General features: G+C 53.4%; 1 protein-coding gene across 2 annotated transcripts in view; it reads right to left on the bottom strand.

The window, feature by feature from the left end:
* Positions 1 to 200: 200 nt before the first annotated feature.
* The window catches only part of STX8 (syntaxin 8), a 248449-nt gene continuing 229742 nt past the window's right edge, over positions 201 to 18907 (bottom strand). The window contains exon 8 of one of the 2 annotated variants that reach the window (XM_021694545.1): positions 201 to 367. In XM_021694545.1, coding sequence (XP_021550220.1) covers positions 300 to 367 — 68 coding nt within the window. In that variant the 3' untranslated portion in view covers positions 201 to 299. The remainder of the gene's footprint in view (positions 368 to 18907) is intronic. The other variant, XM_021694546.2, reaches the window with a different exon arrangement.

The following is an 18907-nucleotide window of genomic DNA, read 5'->3' on the forward strand; positions in this document are numbered from 1 at the left end:
CCCCCCAACCGAAGGACACCCAGCATGCTGCAGGGTGGCCAGAACCCACGGGCAGCCATGGGGCACGGCCACTTGAGGCTGGCACCCAAATGACCAGTGCCGAGAGCAAAGGGGTCGCACGGGGCCGGCAGCTCCAGGCAGCTCCAGGGCGGCCCCGCCACACACCTTTACTGAAGCAATGCGCAGCCGCAGTTCAGAGCTTTGGGGGGATTTATTGAGAGTGGGTTTGCGCACTGCGGGGATGCTGGGCTTCTCTCCAGCGCTGCCAGGCTTCACAGCTGGTGGTCCCCTTCCTGCCACTAGTTGGTGGGCCAGACGGCCACAACCACAATCGCCACGAGCAGCAGTAAAATCACCATGATCATCCCTGGAAAACAGAAGCACCGGAGAGCGCTTTAGCGATTCATGCCGGAAGGGCATCATGCAGCCCCGAACTACCTTGGCGGGGGACGGCGCATGCGGCTCTGTTTTCAGTTTGCATTGATGAAGCATCGAGAAAGCAAAGGGCTTTAGGGTCTGCAAGGAAAAGTTAAATCTAGACTCCATTTTCTCCACTGTCTACATGGCTTTGCCTTTTCTTCTTGAGCCCAAGATACTTAATGTCACTCATCGGTAAAAGTATCCAGTGGAGGGGCACCTGGGTGGCTCAGTGGGTTAAGTGTCTGCCTTCGGCTCAGGTCATGATCTCCGGGTCCTGGGATCGAGCCCCCTGTTGGGGGTCCCTGCTCAGCGAGGAGCCTGCTTCTCCCTCTCCCTCTGCCCCTCCTCCCCAAGTGTGCCTCGCTCTCTCAAATAAATAAATAAAATCTTAAAAAAAAAAATAAAGATTTATTTATTTGAGAGAGAAAGAGAGAGCGTGTGGGGGGAGGGACAGAGGGAGAGAATCTCAAGCAGACTCCCTACTGAGCGCAGAGCCTGATGCAGGGGTGGATCTCAAGAACATGAGATCACAACCTGAGCTGAAACCAAGAGTTGGACACTCAACCGACTGAGCCACCCAGGCGCCCCACGTAGCATGCTCTTCAAACTCAACCCTCGTGAAGCACAGCATGGGCACAGTGTCAAATATTAAGAAGGGACATAAAAATATATCTCCCTGTGACAGTGGATGATTTTTTTCTAACACCCCCTGTTTCTCTGATGACCTGACCTTTCACGAGTAACCCCTCTCGGGACCTACGATTTCTCCCCAATTTCACATGGACACTAACCCAAGCCTCTCCATCAGGGCTCGGCAAACTGTGTCCCCTTGGGCCAAATCTGGCTGTTGGCCTGTTTTCGTACAACCCCTGAGCCAAGAATGGTTTGTACATTTTTAAGGGTTGTCAAAAGAGACAAAGGAGAAGATGTGACGTGCTGTCTGTGGTCTGCAAAGCCTAAACTATTTACTATCCGGTCTTTCACAGAAATGTGCAGATCTGTGCTCTACATCACTGTGGCTGGTAACGACCCAGCTGCAGCCCGGTTCATCCACGGAGGCTCTGGTTTCCAGCTGTCTCTCCACTTCTCTCCTCTGGGGATTTTCTCTCTTCCTTGTAAATTCAGCTACGCATCAGCATTTGAGGGGCGAGGCTGGGATGTTTCATCTTGCGTTTCGAGACGCGTGTAGTAAGGTGCGCGCATCTGTGTGCAGGTGAACGTTATCTCAGTCCATCTTCTGGCCAGAACCAGAAGAATATATCTCCTCTTCATTCACTTCTGCCTCCAGAAACACATCTTCAGGTTGACCAAAAGCTCCCCTTGGGCAGGAATCCCACGACTTCCTGGCTGGGCTGAGAGATTGTCCTGTTTAGCATCAGGGACCCAGCATGGAACTGGAGGACAAAGATGGCCTGAGGAGCGTTGGGGGGCACCTGCTAGCACTACAGAACGCATGGTAACCTCAAAGACAAGGGGGAAGCCTGGGTGCTAAGAAAAGACGGGAGACGAGGCATGATGTTTCAGTTATTGCTGCTCGGGCAGGATCGGAGCTGGGGGAGCACTTGGGGCGGCGAGGCTGGTTGTGCAGCTGGGGTCCTGGACTGGGGGGGAGGGGACGGCCGAAGGAGAGGCTGACACCAGGGACCCTGAGATTCACAGTGGGTAGTGACAAGCACAGCGCAACAAGAGACGGGAGCGAGGAGATGGAGGACAGTGACTGGCTGGGAAGAAGAAACCACACGCCCGGTTTGAGCTCATACACAATCCCAGGGAAGGGGCCTCTACGAGCCAGTGGCTACCTCCACCCCCTTCCTGGGCCACAGCGGCGTGCCCACCTGCCGCCCGCTCTGCCCAATCTGTTCCCCACAACTGAGCCAGAGTGTAAACCAGATCAGGTTACTGGCTACCTTGCAACTCTCAGAGGGCTCAGCTGAAATCCAAACTCTACGGGGGCCTCGAAGGCCCCGCATGATCTGGGTCCCTCTACACCGGCAGCCACGCTCTGCACCTGGGCTCCAGCCATCCGGTCTTCGGCCTTGGGTTACGCCCCTTCCTGCCCCCCCTTGGCCTACTTGCTCCCTACTCCTCCCCCAGAACCCAGCATCAATGTCACTTCCTCAAGGACCTCCTCCCTGGCCTCCCATGAACTGTGCTCGGGCTGTCCCTCCGATGTGCCCGCAGTGCCCCTTCTTCAGTCACGATTTAGGTGCTCAGACACGGTCCCCACCACTGGCACGTGAGGGTCCGACCCAGGGGCTGAGCCTGTCCAGCTCACCGCCACATCCCCCGTACCTAGAATAGAACCTCACCCACAGAAGAGGCATGGACCGTTTGCTGGGTGTTTTTTATATAAACACATAAATGTATTGACTATCTGGAAAGGATGAGAACCAATAAGAAAGACAAAGCAGGAACAGTCAACAGAGAGAGAGAGAAGCTGAGAACGTGTGTCAAGGATGCCAAAGGGAGAGAAGATTCAAAAGGCGGTCAGTGCCAATCGACAGACACCAGGAGGCCAAACAGAAGCTTCTGGGCTGGGAGTCCTTTAATGGGACAGTTCAGCTGCCAGGTGGGTGGGCCTCCTGGAACCATCATTAATACAGCAATTCCTCTGTAAGCTGGTGATGATTCTATCGCAGAAACTGCGAGTCACACACTGCATGGAAGCAAACGGGGGCCCTCTGGCTGCGACATTTTCACCAGGTTTCGGTAAAGGGGTGCGCGCAGACAGTCAAGTGAGGAAGTCATCTTGAGATGGCAAGTGACCGTGACCAGCTGAGGCCAGTGCAGCCTTTGGGATTCTCCCAAAGAGCAGGTGTTCACATACCTTACCCCACGGCAGCACTTTCTCTTTAAGAGTCTGGCCTTCTTGGAGTGAGGCCCTGGCTCTGGCACCTTCCTTGAATGGAGTCTCTCTTCTCTTAAGGATGTTTCGGGAAGAGTGACCAAGGCTCGTACTGAAGCCAGGGAGGGCTAAGCCGTGCCAGGCATGGAATACGCGCAGGCCCCAGGTGGGACGGTGGGCACATCGCCTTGCTCACTGACTTTCTCAGCCGGGGACAGCTCCCCGTGTCACCTGGGAGGGACAGCTCTGGAACTGGTGAGCCCAAGAGCCAGCCCAGGAATCCAGGTGGGACCCACCCCTGCTCCATCTCTTCCCCTTTCTCTGCACCCGCCGGGCCTGTGCAGGGGGAATCCTGGCCCCTGACACAAAGTGGGGCTTATCAGGGACGGGGGGGGGGGGGGCCCAGGCTCGTTGGGGCTGAAAAATGGGGATACAGAGTTTCGACTCGGTTTTCTCCTCTTCTCTTTTCTTTTTCCTTCCTCCTCCCCCCCTTTGCACTTTGTATGGTGGAAACTTAAATAGAGCCGAAAGTGGACAGGAGGGCATAATGCACCGTGATGCACAAGGATCGATTCGTGGCCAGTCTGGTTTTACCTGTGCCCTCCCCCGCGCCCTGGATTCTCTTGGAGTGAACCCCACACATACTTCCTCTCCCACTATGTCAGTGCGGATCACTCACAGATAAAGCATCATTAACACAAAAAAAGTCACCACCACACGGAAGGGTGGACGATTTGCCTTTTCTTCAAGACAGAGGCAGGGAAGAGCCTCCAGCCCTTGAGACACAGGAAAGTGGCTCCGGCCTAGAGGTCGCAGGAGACCACATGGCCGGAGGGAATAGTATTTTTGAGAGAGAGAGAGAGAGAGAGAACTTCTTTCTTTTGCCTCCGAGTAGTGAGTAAACCTCAGGGGGTCTGCTCATCCATCCCCCAGCTAAGGAAATGTTTGACATTTCAGAACAGCAAAAGACAGTTGAACTTCTGGGAACCTGCCAACTTCTCGAACAATGAAGGCTCTCTGCCCCCAGCCCCAGCACAGAAACACCTGGCGAGGCTCCTCCTGAGCACGGGACCCTTCCCGCCACGCTTCGCTCGGCTCCACGCACTGCTGGGCAAGGCACACACACCCACGTGCCCCGCGCAGGGGCAGGCTCGGGGAGCCGGAGGCCCAGGCGTGGAAAAAAATGGCCATTGCCTTTGGTCAGTTTACCAGATGGGGATTACTCAACCCCTTACAATATTTACAAGTCCAGCTCATGGCAATTAAAAAAAGATGTAAGAAAACAAACTCCTTTTCGGACTGGGAAGGGACACGGTTCTCTCTGGAACAGTGCTGTGTTTTCTGAAGATTGTTCATCGGGATTAATGGCCCATATTTTTTTCCAGTGAAACACTGGAAACCTGCAAATTAATGCAATGCATCTGCCACAGCTGAGCATAGGTAACAGCTCTTGCTGCTTACGGAGGAGGGAGGGGAGGGGGAGGAGGGGGCGTAGGAGGGAAGGGAGGAGATGGGGAGGAGGAGGGAAGGGAGGAGAAGGAAAGGGAGGAGGAGAAAGGGGAGGAGGAGGGGGGAGGAGGGGGAGGAACACGGACTCTGGCTCTTCTTGGGAGAGTGAGGGCGGACCTCAGCACAGCGCTCAGCTGTAGGGGACGCGCAGCTAAGCGCTAAGCGCTAAACGCAGAGGGAGCGGAGGGGTGACGGGGTAGCAGGGAGGCGGATGCAAAGGGCAATGTTATCTGAAGTCTCCTGATCTGGTTTTGCTTATCACAGGCTGCCTGTGATTGTCCCCGGTGTATCTACACTGTTAGCACCCGCGATCACCACCGGAGCTCCGCGGCAGACATTTAGGAAAGACTCCCGTGGCTGGCTGGGCTTTTTCCAGTTGTGCCTGTTGACAGGTGACATTTGCTTATGCATTAACCAGTGGGTTCTCCCTGATCAAACAGATTTCTTGCAACAGACTGCCTGAGCTGAGGTGGGGGATGAGCAGGAGAAAAGACAAAACTGGAATATTTGTTTTCCAAAGTTCATGTAAATGTTCCCTTTAATCCCATTACTGGGCAAATAAGCTAAGAAAAGAGTAGACGCCCAGCAGAGAAGGTGAGCATATTTACATTCTGAGTCTTGGGCCCGAGGGCGCAGAACAGCAGGTGCCCCTGAGACCCCCCCCAACGCGGGAGCTGGGTGCAAGGCGGTGCGGGGTGGGCCCCCAGCAGCCTTCCTGCCCCCAGCGTGAAGTTCAGGTGACTTGGGAAAGGGGCATGGACAGCTTCACCCCTCCCCTGCAGCCCCTCCTTCACACCACAGTTCCGCAAACAGTGCTTTCGTTAAAAAACCAAGCACAAGTCTTCTCTGATGTTCTGACTTTGGTTCTGTTCTCACCTGGCACTCAACCCACCCCCGGGCTTTCTGCTCTCCATTGGAGGGTGAGCCCTCCTGGGTAGCTCTGGTGGGCTCCGTCCCCTCAACAGACCTCCTGGCCCCCCTCTCCCCTCTGCTTTTGCCCTCTGCTCCGTCACCCTCCGCAGGGCATAGCCTGGGACCCTCAGCCGGGACCCTGCTTCCTCACTGCCCCTGCAGCCAGAGACACTCGTCCTCCACCCTTCAATGCCTGCATTAGTTACTAATATTCCTTCCCTTAGGCCTAATGATCTGCAACAACAGGGATCCTGCGGTCTGATGTGGTGGCAGGGGCGCTGGTTGGGGGAGTCAGGGAGGCCCGACCTCCATTCCTTCACGGCCAGTTCAATTCCACCATCTGTAAAAGCCCCGAAATACCGACTTCCTAGGGGTGTGGGGGGAATTCGGTAAGATGAGGTGCGGGAGGCTCCCAGAGCGAATCTGGCACACCATAAAGGGCAGCGCGGGTGACAGTAATTACTCCTGCTTATGGGACCCGAGGCCCAAGAAGAGAGCCCGCGTGTCTGCATGCAGGTGCTGCCCAGTGTCCCGGACAGAGCCAGGCTCACGGCCTAACGACAGAACTCAAGATGCCATTCCTCCCCGAAGGAAAGGGAGAGGAGCAGAGCCGGAGGGAACCCCCGGGTGGCACTCTGTTCAGACACGGAGCCCCGTTCCAGCTGTGGCCCGGCCGTGATGACGGGTATCCAGGAAAGGTTGGAAGTTCAGGGCGGAATATCTGGCAGCCCTTTGGGTCATCAGCCACAGGAAGGGCAGCTGGGCTGGGTGGGCTGGTTGTAGCAGGAAGGCGAGCAGAACCAGCCAAGGGGACACCAGGTGACGGGAGTGGCGGGCTCCGGGGTGGGGTGCAGAGGGGGGCCCCGCAACAAAGGCCAGATCAGAGGGGAGGCAGGGCCGAGGCCAGGGTCACGGGCAGGAGGACTTGGAGAAGCGTAAAGCAAACCCAAGGGAAACCTAAGAAGCCTGACTCTGGAGTCGTGCCGGGTCCTGGAAGCCGGTCAGCCCCGCGGGGGGATGCCGGGCACCCCAGCAGGGCCCACACAAGGTATCACAAGTAACAGCACTGCAGCGAGAACAGAAGGAACACAGGGGAAGGGCTGCCGTCGTGCCGCTAGACATACGTGGGCTCAGAACGTGCCATGCTCCCATCCCATGCCGTTCCCACCAGAACAGTGCCCCCCGGTTTGTAGGTGAGGAAGTGGGGGCTCAGGGGTTAGCCCCGCCGGCCCTACGGGAGCCCCAGGAAGGCCGTAGGCCAACAGCAGGGCTGGCTCCAGGCCACGCTCCCTGGGAGGGAGCCCCGCGGGGCTGGGCCCAGCCGGGGAGCGGGCTCAGGAGGGGACCCAACCAGGGCGACGGTAGGAGGCCGTGTCTGTGACACCGAGTGACGGACCCCTCAAAGAAACACGCGAGAAGGGGCACCCGGGTGGCTCAGTTGGTTAAGCGACTGCCTTCAGCTCAGGTCATGATCCCGGGGTCCCGGGACCGAGTCCCGCGTCGGGCTCCCTGCTCAGTGGGGAGTCTGCTTCTCCCTCTGACCCTCCCCTAGCTCGTGTTCTCACTCTCTCTGTCTCTCTCTCAAATAAATAAAACCTAAAAAAAAAAAAAAAAAAAGAAGGCAAAGGATCGGCCCAGAATCGGCCTGTGCTTTGGTTCTGATCAAAAACCAAGAAAATTTAGATGAAACAGATCTTAGCGTTGCTTTGGCATTTACATCACCCTGAGTGTTTGTCTCTGCCTTTGGACAGGATCACGGCCCCGGGACAAGCACACCGGGCCCACGTGACCAAACCCTGGCTCCTGTGGAAAGGCCAAGCTTCCTGAAGGTACTGTACTCTTGTCTGGAGGGGCTCTGGAAGGGGCAAGCCTGGTGCCCCCCGAGGGGGTCTGTGCGGGATCTGTGCTGGAGTGACGTGGGGAGGAGAAAGGGACACCTTCCTCACCCTGCCCTCTGAAGTTCCAGGCCCCATCTGGGGACCATCCATCTCCCCGGTCCCGGGGCTGCCACCCCATCTCGATGCGAACGAGAGGCAAGCTCCACATCCACAGAGAAGCTGGAAGAAAGTCAACTCTGGAGAGAAGGCGGGAGACTGGGGGGAAGGAGGATGGTGTGGGGAGACATCTGGGGGCCAGAGAGACTGAGCTGCCTCGGCAGGAAGCAGGAATTGGGGAAGGTAGCCTGACAAGAGTGGGGGATGGGACAAAAAGACGGGCTCGCCTGAAACAGGAAATTGAAAGGAATTAAGACTGTAAGAGCGGGGGTGGGTGAGGAGTGGGATGCAGGCCTAGGGAAAGGTAGGTTCCCAGGCTCTGGGCTCCAGGGACCAGGCCCCTGCCTCTCTGGGTGTCCGGTGGCTCTGTCACAGCCACGAGGCCCCCATGAGGCCAAGCCCTGACGCTCGGTCTTTGGAGACGGGACAGGACAGCGCATCTCACCAGCCAGGGCAAATCATGTCGCAACCAAGGGGTCAGACCTGTGGGTCAAGCTGTTCTGATGGGCAGCCAACCCCGGGCAGGTCTGACCCCAGGGTAAGGGTCTGGCCAAGAGAGTTAGATTTCACCACAGCAGAACGGTCCGATGGGTGCAAAGACATGCATGTGGCTCTTCGCGGGCCTCCCAGTCTCAAGAGAGGGACAGAAAATCAACCGGCCCCCGGCTCCGCAAAACAAAACAAAAACACTCTGCAGATGATAGGGCTCCTTGGAGGGAGTATGTAAAAACTCGGCCATTCCTGTTGCTTCCTGCACAGAAAAGTGCTGACGAGTTCCTAGGCCCCATCTGTGTTCTTCAAGTGTTACTCATTTCCCTTCCCCGAAGTACGTTCAGTCCAGCAAATCACCACAGTTCAACAGCAGAACTCCATTGTAAATAGATGATCCTTCATATTGGCCATCAAAAGCAGCTTATTAGGAGTTGTCAAGTCAATAATTTAATGCCAATTCTCTGGCACATCAATATTTGCTAAGAAATATCCCCTCGTTGGGCTGCGTGCTCCCCCTGGGAAAGCAAGGCTGTCTGGAATCTGGCAGAAATTCAAGTGTCTTTGAAAAGACAGTCAGGAACTCTGTTATGGATATCTTGTTTTGACAATTCCCTCTTGACTAAGTGTCAAAAGATTTCTGGATGGCTCCAGTCAGGCTATGGATTCACCATTACGAACCCCTCCGTTTGTGCTGTTTGCGCTAACAAACATCACCTGGCATCAATTAGGGAGACTGGGCAAGGCGACAGGAAGAAGCTGCCTGCCAAAGTTCTACGTCAGGTACAGAAAGAAAGGGCATGGAGGTATGGCCATCAAGGGGATACTTTTTCAATACATCAGATGCTTATCCCTCGGATTTTTTTTTTTTTTTTCTAAAGCAAATCATTTGCCCAAGATGCAGAAGCCCACTGGGTGGTATATTTGAACGGAGGCTCTGAGTTCTAAACCCAGGAGAACATCCTCCCGGGAGGGGAGTGGGGGCAGCAGCTATGTGTCTGTTCAACTTGACCCTGCCGTCCGCACAGCTGGTGGGCCCAGCGGCCAAGCCTGCGTGAGGCCACCGGGCTCTCTTCCCCAGGAATTGCGACGTTCGGACTGAGTGGAGTTGGGGCTCAGTCGCCGTAACGGGGACACTCTGGGGGGTGGCCAAGAAAATGGGCCCGGAGGTCCCCGGATGTGCCGTGGTTCCGAGTCTTCCTGGCTCAGTTATCCCTGGGATTCTCGAAAGTCACCCGATATCATGCAAACAAATGACACGTTCTTTAACCTAAACGAGCCAGAGCCCTTTCCTCTGACTTGTAACCGAGACCTTTCAGTAAAGAGATCATCAGCAAAAATAACTATTTGTCTCCAATTATTTGGGAAAATGGAAGGGCGACGCAAGGACGGTTTCGCTTTACTGTATGGCACTGAAAGAGCATCGAAGGCGCCACGGGCTGAGGTCCCATCGAAACACCTCGCCAGCAAGAGGCCTTCTCAGACACTCTCTTGCAGTCACGCCTCCAATGATGTCACAGATATTCTTGGGGTAACGCTATAGATGGTGTCCTAAAGAGTCAAAGCGAACAGGAGATGCGCTCGGGTTCTGGGGCAAGAGGTTACTGGGAGCAGAAGTTGGGACAGGAGAGCCCCCCGCCTGTAAACAAGGCGAACAAGAACCCCTTGGATGGGGTGAGTGAGTTGCTTATACACATCACATGCATTACATATTGAGGTGCTCGGTAAATGTTCGATCAACAAGGAAACAGGAGGTCCCCACTCCTGATGTGGTTAGGAAACCAAAAACAGTATCGAGAGCCTCTGGATTCTGCATCTCTACAATGGATTTTGATTTATTTATCTTTTTAAAAGAATTTTATTTCTTTATTTAAGAGAGAGAGAGAAGGGAGCATGGCAGGGGGCAGAGAGAGAGGGAGAAGCAGACTCCCCACCGAGCAGGGAGCCCGACGTGGGGCTTGATCCCAGGACCCTGGGGTCAGGACCTGAGCTGAATGCAGATGCCCAACTGACTGAGCCACCCAGGCGTCCCTGGATTTTGATGTATTTAACAAATATCGATTGATCGATCTACAGAGTGCCAGGCACTGTTCTAGTCATTGGGGATACAGCAGCGAACAAAAAGACAAAAATCCCTGCCCTCACTGAGTTGCTATTTGTGTGTGTGCGCTCATGCGTGCGGGGGGGGGGGGGGGGGGTACAGTGGGTAAAGACAGACAAAGACCAAAATAAGTAAATTACATAGTGTACCCGAAGGTGCAAAGGGCTACAGAGAAGAACAAAGCTTCTCTCTTCCCATTGTGATTGCTAGCTGGTAGCTCAGAGGCACAGATCCCCCCTCCCTCCGGTTCTGGGGGCAAAAGCGGGAGGGAGTGCTAATACTTTCCAGAAAACAGCCATCCCACAGTGGGATCTGGAAACGTGTTGCGGGTAAGATGAGGGTGCCTTCCTACGTGGCATCAGGAAACGGCCATCCCTGAACGCTAGTAACACGTAAGCTCAGCAATAACACATGACGAAAGTTGGTTGGAATGACGGGTGACGTCATGACAAGTGGAAACAGAAAGGGGACTTATTCTGGAGCGCTGAAAAAGGCGGGCCGGCGAGGCAGACCTTGTCAGTGGGTCGCCGGCACTTTCCAGGACGAGTTCCCCATACGGCCTGTTCTGACAGCTCTGTGCCCAAATGAACAGTGTGCTTCGGAAACAGATGGCTGCTGTCTTTTTTGGGGGAGGCCGGTTCACTTTAGAGGGGCGCTGGCCCCCGCTGCTTGCTGAAATCTAGAGGAAGCCAGGCTCTGGCTGCAGAAGGAGGAGGAGGGGGTAGGCACCAGGGGTCACCAGAAGTTTGGAAGAATTGGGGTGAATGCATTTCAGGGGGATTGCCAGTACCACTTCTGGGGCGTCAGGTGGTCAGCCACTCTGTCAACCCCGAGGCCGCATCTGCCCCCCCAAGCTCAGCATTCCTTTGGCCTCCGAGGTGACATGGACCCTGTACAACCAAGAGCCACAGAGGAGAAACGCGACCGGTAAGAGCCGTGGGAGGAAGAAGCAGTAAGGGCTGGAGAGAGCTGCCCGACATGGTCCTTTCCTTGGAAGAGCGAAGTCTTTTCCCAAAGAGCCAGAACGTACATCATGATCCCTCAGTTCAGTGGCGCAGCCTGCCTCACACCATGGCTCTGGCGTCTGGGGAAGGGACCCCATCCTCTGCGCCTAAAATCGGGGGGAACACCAGCCCTCAGCTCCCAGAGCTGCCACGGAGACGAAATGAGGTAGGATGCTCCGTGCTGAGCACCCTCCCTGGCCCGTGGCACGTTCTCAACTGACATCAGCTGCCATGACTCCTGCCGGAAATTGTTCTGGCTACAAAAGAGGCCTTCACAATCTGTACTCTTTGGACAGAAGACGCTTCGGTCTGCACCCTATCCGCAAGTCCCTCTGGTCGCCAACACTGCCGCATCCTCCCACTAGACAACACCAACACCAGGAGGAAAGGGGACCCCTGAGGAGGACGGGACTACCCTCCCTCACTTTTCAAACACTCTAGCACAAACACAGCCAGCCTAAAAAGTGTTGAGCAAGGATTCTGTTGGCAAGAAGGATGAACAGAGAAGTATTTGAGGCCCAAGGATTCAGAGCGCAAAATAGGGGAAATCTGCCTGGGGTGCCGTCCATAAGAAAGGGGGCTTATATCATTTTCGGGGATAAGGCGACCTAAGGAGAAGTCCTCCTCTCTCTTCCCCTGAAGGTGGTCAGTGTGGACGAAGATACAGTCCGAGAAAGGCCATCTTGATGACAGAACTGAGTGTCCCAGGCCTCACCAGTTAGCCCGTTTGTGCCAACACCAGGTAAGTGCCCGTGGTCACAAGCCAAGCACAAAATAGACCTGCCTTTCAGATGCGTGTCGTTGGTGCAAATAATAAAAGGTGTTTGAGGATAACGTGGCAATGATGTCATCAGCTTCTCCTGATCCAGTCTTTTGGAAACAAGTAGTACAGACGATCCAAAATGTCAGATTTGGCTTTGAAACATTTGTTGACTTACACTGAACTTGGTCTGTCAGATAATTTCAGCAATCATTTCAAGGCCAAATAGCAAAGTTGAATTATGACACATTCCCAGTGCGAGGATCCAGTTTTCCCACCTTGGCTGCTCCCGCTCGGTGCTCCACGATCTCTCACACCTCCGTGCCTTGGCTTGGGGTTGTTCACACTGCTCCGGAGCCCTCCGCGGTTTCCACTCACCCAACACACAGATGCTGGCTTTTGGCCTCGGCTCAAAAACGTTCCCTCCCCAGTGACACCTCCTCTCCCGTGCCCAAGGGACCCTAGGACTGCTTTTCCTTGGCTTCTTCTGCATCCCCAACACACACGTTACAGAAATTAGTCCATTACTCGGGTAAATTAACAATCGATTGGGTTCATGGGAAGCACAGCCCTTCCCTGATCGTCTGTAAATTCTTGAGAGGACAGACAGGCCATGCACTGCCACGACTCTTGTCCCCATGATGTTATCCACGGGCGCCCAGCACAGATGTCATATAATGCACACTTAACTGTGTTATGCACTTGTGTTTTGGTTGATTGGAAAGCAGCTCATCATTTAGACTCAAATATTGATTGCCTGGGGGTATGAAGAGTCAGCAGTGTGGATTTCAAATGGCACTTTTACTTGATGATAATTAATGTGGAGATATTCTAGCAGCTGGAATAGGACTTGGCACATACTAAGTGCTCAATGAATATGTGTTGAATGAATGAATGGAAGAGTATATATAAACTATCCATAAAACGGGTTATTATGGAGTGTTGGTTCTAAGAATTGTAAGGGGATACAAGTAAGTACAGTTGGTCCTGCCAAACTCAGAATCAACATATTAACCCTAAGTGGTTAATATCTGAATATAAAATTCCAGAAGAACATATTCTACTAGCATCCTTCAAATAAATCCATAGAGTCACATTTTAGTGAAATGCTGGGATTGTATTAGAGGCCCAAGGGTTTCTTTTTAACACGGAGGATTTGGACTCAGAGTTTTCAGCAGGGTGGATCCTCTGTATTGAACGAACAGCCCACATTTTAACCATTCTCTGTAACTTTTTATCCCTCTCTATTTGCAGACATTCCTGAGAAGGAAATCACCTAAAGTTACCTAACAACGGAGACGCTAGGTTGGCGTTTGGAGCAGTGTTACACCTGTGTGATCGCTGGGGTGTCAGTCCCTCCGCGGGGAGATGGTTCGAGATGCAACTTTCAGTCCCCGTGTCACACCTGCTGAGTCCAGACCTCCGGAGGTGGGGCCCGGGAAGCTGGGGGTCACAAGCCCTCCACACCATCCTTCTGGCGCTACCATTTGGGAACGATGTCTTAGAAGGCAGGATCAAAAGTTCACCAGAAGTTCTCCAGCCCGTAAAGTAAAATATCAACTCTTAACATGCCAGGAAGGGCTGTGCTTTCGCTCGGCACTATGAAGATGAAGGGTCTGGGGGTCCCCAGCCGGTAGGAGGGCCACTGTCCTGGGGGCAAAGCAGGTACCCAATGACTTCCTGCTGATGACACTCAGCCTGGTGAGGAAGAGGTATATAGCCTGGGCTGTGTCTGATGCACAAAACTCACTGGCTGTCACAACGCCCCTGTCCCCCGCCAATACGACCCCCGCCCCATTTCCTCTCGACAGAGAGAGCTCTGTTCTGCGGCGGTCGGCGGGACCCCAGCAGCAGATGGGATGGCCAAGACTGCCTTGCTCAGAACACACAGAGCCATCTCCACGGACTGCCAGACTTCCTATTTAGCATTGGGTTGACCCAGATGGTCTGCGCTGCTAAGCAACGTTGACTCTCCTTCTCAGGGAAGCCTGAGGGAAGGCCCAAGATAGGAAAAAGCACCAGAGGTGACAAGGACAGCAGGGAGGAGCTGGGAGGATCCCAGCTTCCAACACGATGGCTGGAGGTGGACGGGGCCACTGTGACGCTCACTCTCCCGCATCACGGGTCCTCCTGATCTTGGACGATGCCCGTATTTCTAGCACACCCAAAGAGCAAAGGTTCACCTGCGCGCGCACACACAGGGCGCCCTGGGGGGTGGGGGGAGGGAAGTCCACAGGGGGTGCTGTCACCCACACGCAGCTCCCAGAGGGTGCCCCAGAGCTGGCCCGCTGGATAGCTGGTCCTGAAGCATGGGCAGCCCATCTGCTAGCAGCCCTCCTCCAGCACGGTGGGTAAGGAAGTGAAAGAGGGAATGTCTACCGATTAGTTCCTTATGGGCCTCACATTCTTGAAGGGGATTCTTTACACCCGCTGGAACGCTTCTGCATTCTTGATAGCAGGACCAGAATAGAAGTCCCTTCTGTTCAGAGCGCTTTTATTGAAACACTAAAATACCCTCGGAGCAAGACCTGCCCCCCCGCCGCCCCGCACGCCCCTCCTTGGCCATGGCCAAGCTCCCCATGCCCGCCATTCCTTGTTCTCTTTCTAAGAATGCAATAAACATTTCAGCACGGCCTTTTCAATCCACATTATTTATAATATTCTGAACATCCATCGAGCCTGGCTAGAATGCGAAGTAATAAATCAAACTTAACAACAACAAAAAAGGAAAGGAAGGGGAGGTCACCCTTTGGCGAGCCTAAAGCCTGGGCCGGTTCGTCCCCCCCAAAGGGCTTAGTTATGTTAGGAAAAGTGAGATGGGGATGAGACTCGGGGTTTAGAATGACACAGATGTAGGAACTGGAATCTATAGGCATAATCATAACTTTGTATAAATCCCAAACAAACCTACCTCTCAGGGATGTCATGAGGATAAATGAGATACGTGGGAAGCACTCTGGATGCCTCGAATGAAAGCAGCTAGAGCCCAGTTCTCCTGGCTGGGTCCAAAAGGTCATCTTCTTGGAATGAAGGGGCTAAAAGCCTTCCTCCTCTCCTGGAGCACCAGTCTTTGCTCATTAATGTCCCCTCTATCAGTTCAGATGGGGGGCCCGGGGAGGAGCCCTGAAGTGGGGCCCTGGGGGCCACCCTCCCCTGCCCCCCCCCGCCCCCCAGGAGGACCAAGCCAGGCCACACACAGCCAGAGGTCTCTCCGTGGAAGGATTCTGCTCCCGCCCGCGGGGTGGGAGGCCGAACTCGTCCCACACCCCCATACGGCATGGCACTATGCAGCTTTATACAGTCTTGACTTTCTCCTCACAGAGGCAGAATCTGGCTCAAGAGCTCGCTGATGATTTCAAAATTTATCTAAACAAACGTGGAGGTCAGCATCGACTCTTGGCTAATTGCATAATTGGCCTGAGGCCTCGCTGCCTTGGCGACTTCCCACTCATTCCGAGTCTCGCACTGGAAATCCAAGCTGCTCAGGCTTGTCACGGAGAAGGCGCGTGTTCACGTGGCCAGACCTCAGCTTGGTGGCCCTGCAATCTGCTCTAAGTGGTCCCTGCCGACGGTTTCCGGGAGCAGGGGAGCTGCTGCTTTTCTGTCCTTGTTTAGCGACAGGAGTGTGAGATGGGGGTCACTGAGTCACGACCCACACTGTATCATCCCGGTCTCATGCTGCGTCTGGAGAAATGACCATAACCGGTGGGTCACGGGACTTCTCTGCAAGAAAGCAACTTCTCCTATTAAGATGGTCAAACTTGCCGAGGAGTCTAGCCCTGCCAGGCTGCCACTCTGCATTTCGACCTCATCTGGCCTTGTTCTAAGACTAACAGGCCTTCCTGTTCCGATTTGTCACCTGCCTGCTGGACTGAGCGTCCGTAAGGTCTCGACCAATGTTCTAGAAGGGATCTGATATGGGCTTTGTCGTGTTCACCCACTTCTACCAGTAAGTGTCCCTTGAAAACCCCCCAGATTTATGGATGATATTCATATTTGCTTTAAAAAGTCTTATAAAATTCAACGTTTTCTTTACAACGTCCCTAGGTCATGGGGACCCCCAAAGTCTTTGGTACGTGGCTACTACGGTCAGTGATCTGCCGACAATGTTTGCTTCTGATCACACAGACAGCCCCGCAGCTCCAGCCCAGCAGGACTGAGTGGCTGATCCAGATCTCTTGGGTCTCCTCCTCAGCAAGTGTCCACTCTCACCCCATGCATCATGGGGACTCCTTTCCCTTGGCTCTCACTTCCTGGTCTGGAGCTGACTAAATAAAGGGCTGGCCCCCATGATGCCAGGAGCCACCACTCTCTGCCTCTCGCCCCTTCAACCACTTACCATATGCTATCGTCTTGTCTTTACTTGGACGGTGCCAGTGACGTGTAAGGAGTGGTGAAGCCCAGGGCTTTAGAGCCAGACGGCCTGGGTTCAAATCCTGACTGTCCCACTCCCCATCTGCAAGCTACTTAACCTGTCTGGGCCTCACCCACAGAACAGGGATAATAGCAGTAGGTATATTTGTTGGGTAAGTGCTCAATGAACATGTGCTTCCCCCACGGCGAAGGCTTCACCAGACATGTTTCGTGGTGTACCTACAGCCCCTTCAGACGGGCTCTGTTTTGATCTAGGCTCTGGTTGAGGATGAGCCATGGTTATACCTCAGGATCCCACCCATCGAGCCATAGTGACCTGGGCACTCAGAGGTAACCCGATCCACAGGCTGGCCAGCAGCTTCTGACCCGGCACATGAAGCTCAGCTGAGTAAAAAGATTCTTTTCTCTTTTTGAACTAGGAAATAAGGAGCAACGCGGACTTGCTTGGTGTCCTTATGATAAATCCACCTTTTTGGGGGGATCATAATATGAGTGGTTCTCTGTTCTTTTGTCCCCAGCTGAAAGATCGCCCAAGGAACAAAAGTTTAATTCGTATACAGCTCATCTATGTCACACTGCAGATATATGCACTTAAAAAACAGATTTTGACTAAAGGAACACATTTCTAGCTGCAAAATTTGGGGTCATCAGCGAGATGGTTGGAAGGCTTTCCGTCACTTTTGAAATTAAGACTTTTTAGAGCCATCAGTGAAATAGCTAAGACTTGAACAAAACTGGTTTTAGTCATTCCCCTTTTAATACCAACCGCTATTTCAAATCCAGATCCTACAACGTCCGTAGGTTAAATCAGGATGAAAGTCTTTTTTTTTTTTTTTTTAATTGACAGAGTGTTGACAGGATGAAAGTCTTCATGAATTAAGGTAAGTACAGAGCAAACTCTTTTCTGGTTAACTTCTTTGTCACTCTGGAGAATGTCCCTACCACTTTTTCTCAAATGAGGAAGCCTGGAGCTTTCTGGACCTAGGGACGTGGGCGGAGGTAAAAGAGAAGAAACAGCCAGAAATGACAGCTGGTGAAGGCTAGTGAGGGCTCATGATGGAGTCTAGGCTGAACAGAGAGAAGAGAGCCAGTCATCCTCCACCCATCACTAACCCACTCTATGCCGGGTACCATGTTAGATGCTGGGAACAGAACAATGGTCAAGATGGACGCCATACCTGGCCCCAAGGTATTTACATGCTAATGGGGGAGACAGACATTCAAATAATCACACAGTGAAACAATCACAGATCATAGATAAATGTTAAGGAAGAAACAAACAAGGTGCTACGATAAGAAGTATGTTAATGGAGTGGTCAGGTGAAGGATCTAGTCACAAGACAAGGTGGGCAAAGACCATCCCAGCTGGAGGGAGTAGTAAGCACAGGACACATGGGGAACTGACCAATGACAAGGACAGAAATCAAGGTGAGTTTGGTAAGAAAGCCAGGGGCTAAGTTTTACAGGGCCTTGGGGGTCACGGTAAGGCACTGGGTTTTATTCTAAGCAGAAGGGAAGCCATTGCTAGGTTTAAGCAGGGAGCAGCAACATCTCATTTATGTTATGAAGTCATTTACACCACTGTGAGGAGACTGGACAGGATTGTCCCGTCTCTGCGTACAAGTCAAGTCAACAAGACCTTTCTGAGAGAACCAATACAGATGGCTTCCAGGTGAGAGGATGGGACAGGGAGGTGGTGGTGGAGATGCACGGATTTGAACAATATTTTAGAACAGAGTTACCAGGCTTCCTTTTGGATAAGGGAGAAAACCAGGGGCTTCTGGATCGGCTGCAGAGGGATTTCGGTTGAGATCTCAAATAAGCATGTGGGTGTGCAGTAGAAATCTGGAGCTCAGCAGACAGGTCTTGGCTGGTGCCGTAGGGATGGTTACAGATCAAAAGGCCAAAGAAGAGCTTTGGGAGGAAAGGTCACGGGAGAGGCAGAGCAGCAGGGACAGAAGAGGCGCAATATCAGGAGGAGGTTAGGGTGGGCGGTGGCGGGAGGGAACACAGCGCTTCAGGACTCGGGAGACCAAGGCCAAGGGTTGGTGGAGGGGGCCTGAAGGGAGATGTCTGGCTCTGTCACTGAGCAGCATCTACATTCAGGACTGAGGGTCTCCCGTGTGCCAAGCCTTGTGCCCACAGTCTCAGATACACCATCTCTACCGCCATAACAGTCCTGCGAACTGATAGCACCATGATGATGAGGATGATGGTGACAATGACCGTGATCATGATGACAACGATGGAACCTGAAGCTCAGAAGAGTTAAGCAATTTATCTAAAGGTTTCACAGCTCTCCAGTGTTGGGAACTAGCTCCGATGGTCAGAGTCCTGGAGACTACAGTAATGTCGAAACCGTGTATTAGTACAAATACCAACGACACACCTTCCAAGTCATCTTCTCTGCTTTCACAGCCAGCTGCCTTGTAGCAGGCAAGAAACTATGAACTTCTCACCATCTTCCTGCCACAGAGCAATCCAGTGTCCCCCTCTCCT

This window comes from Neomonachus schauinslandi, chromosome 15 (genome assembly GCF_002201575.2).
Source record: "Neomonachus schauinslandi chromosome 15, ASM220157v2, whole genome shotgun sequence".
Taxonomy (NCBI): domain Eukaryota; kingdom Metazoa; phylum Chordata; class Mammalia; order Carnivora; family Phocidae; genus Neomonachus; species Neomonachus schauinslandi.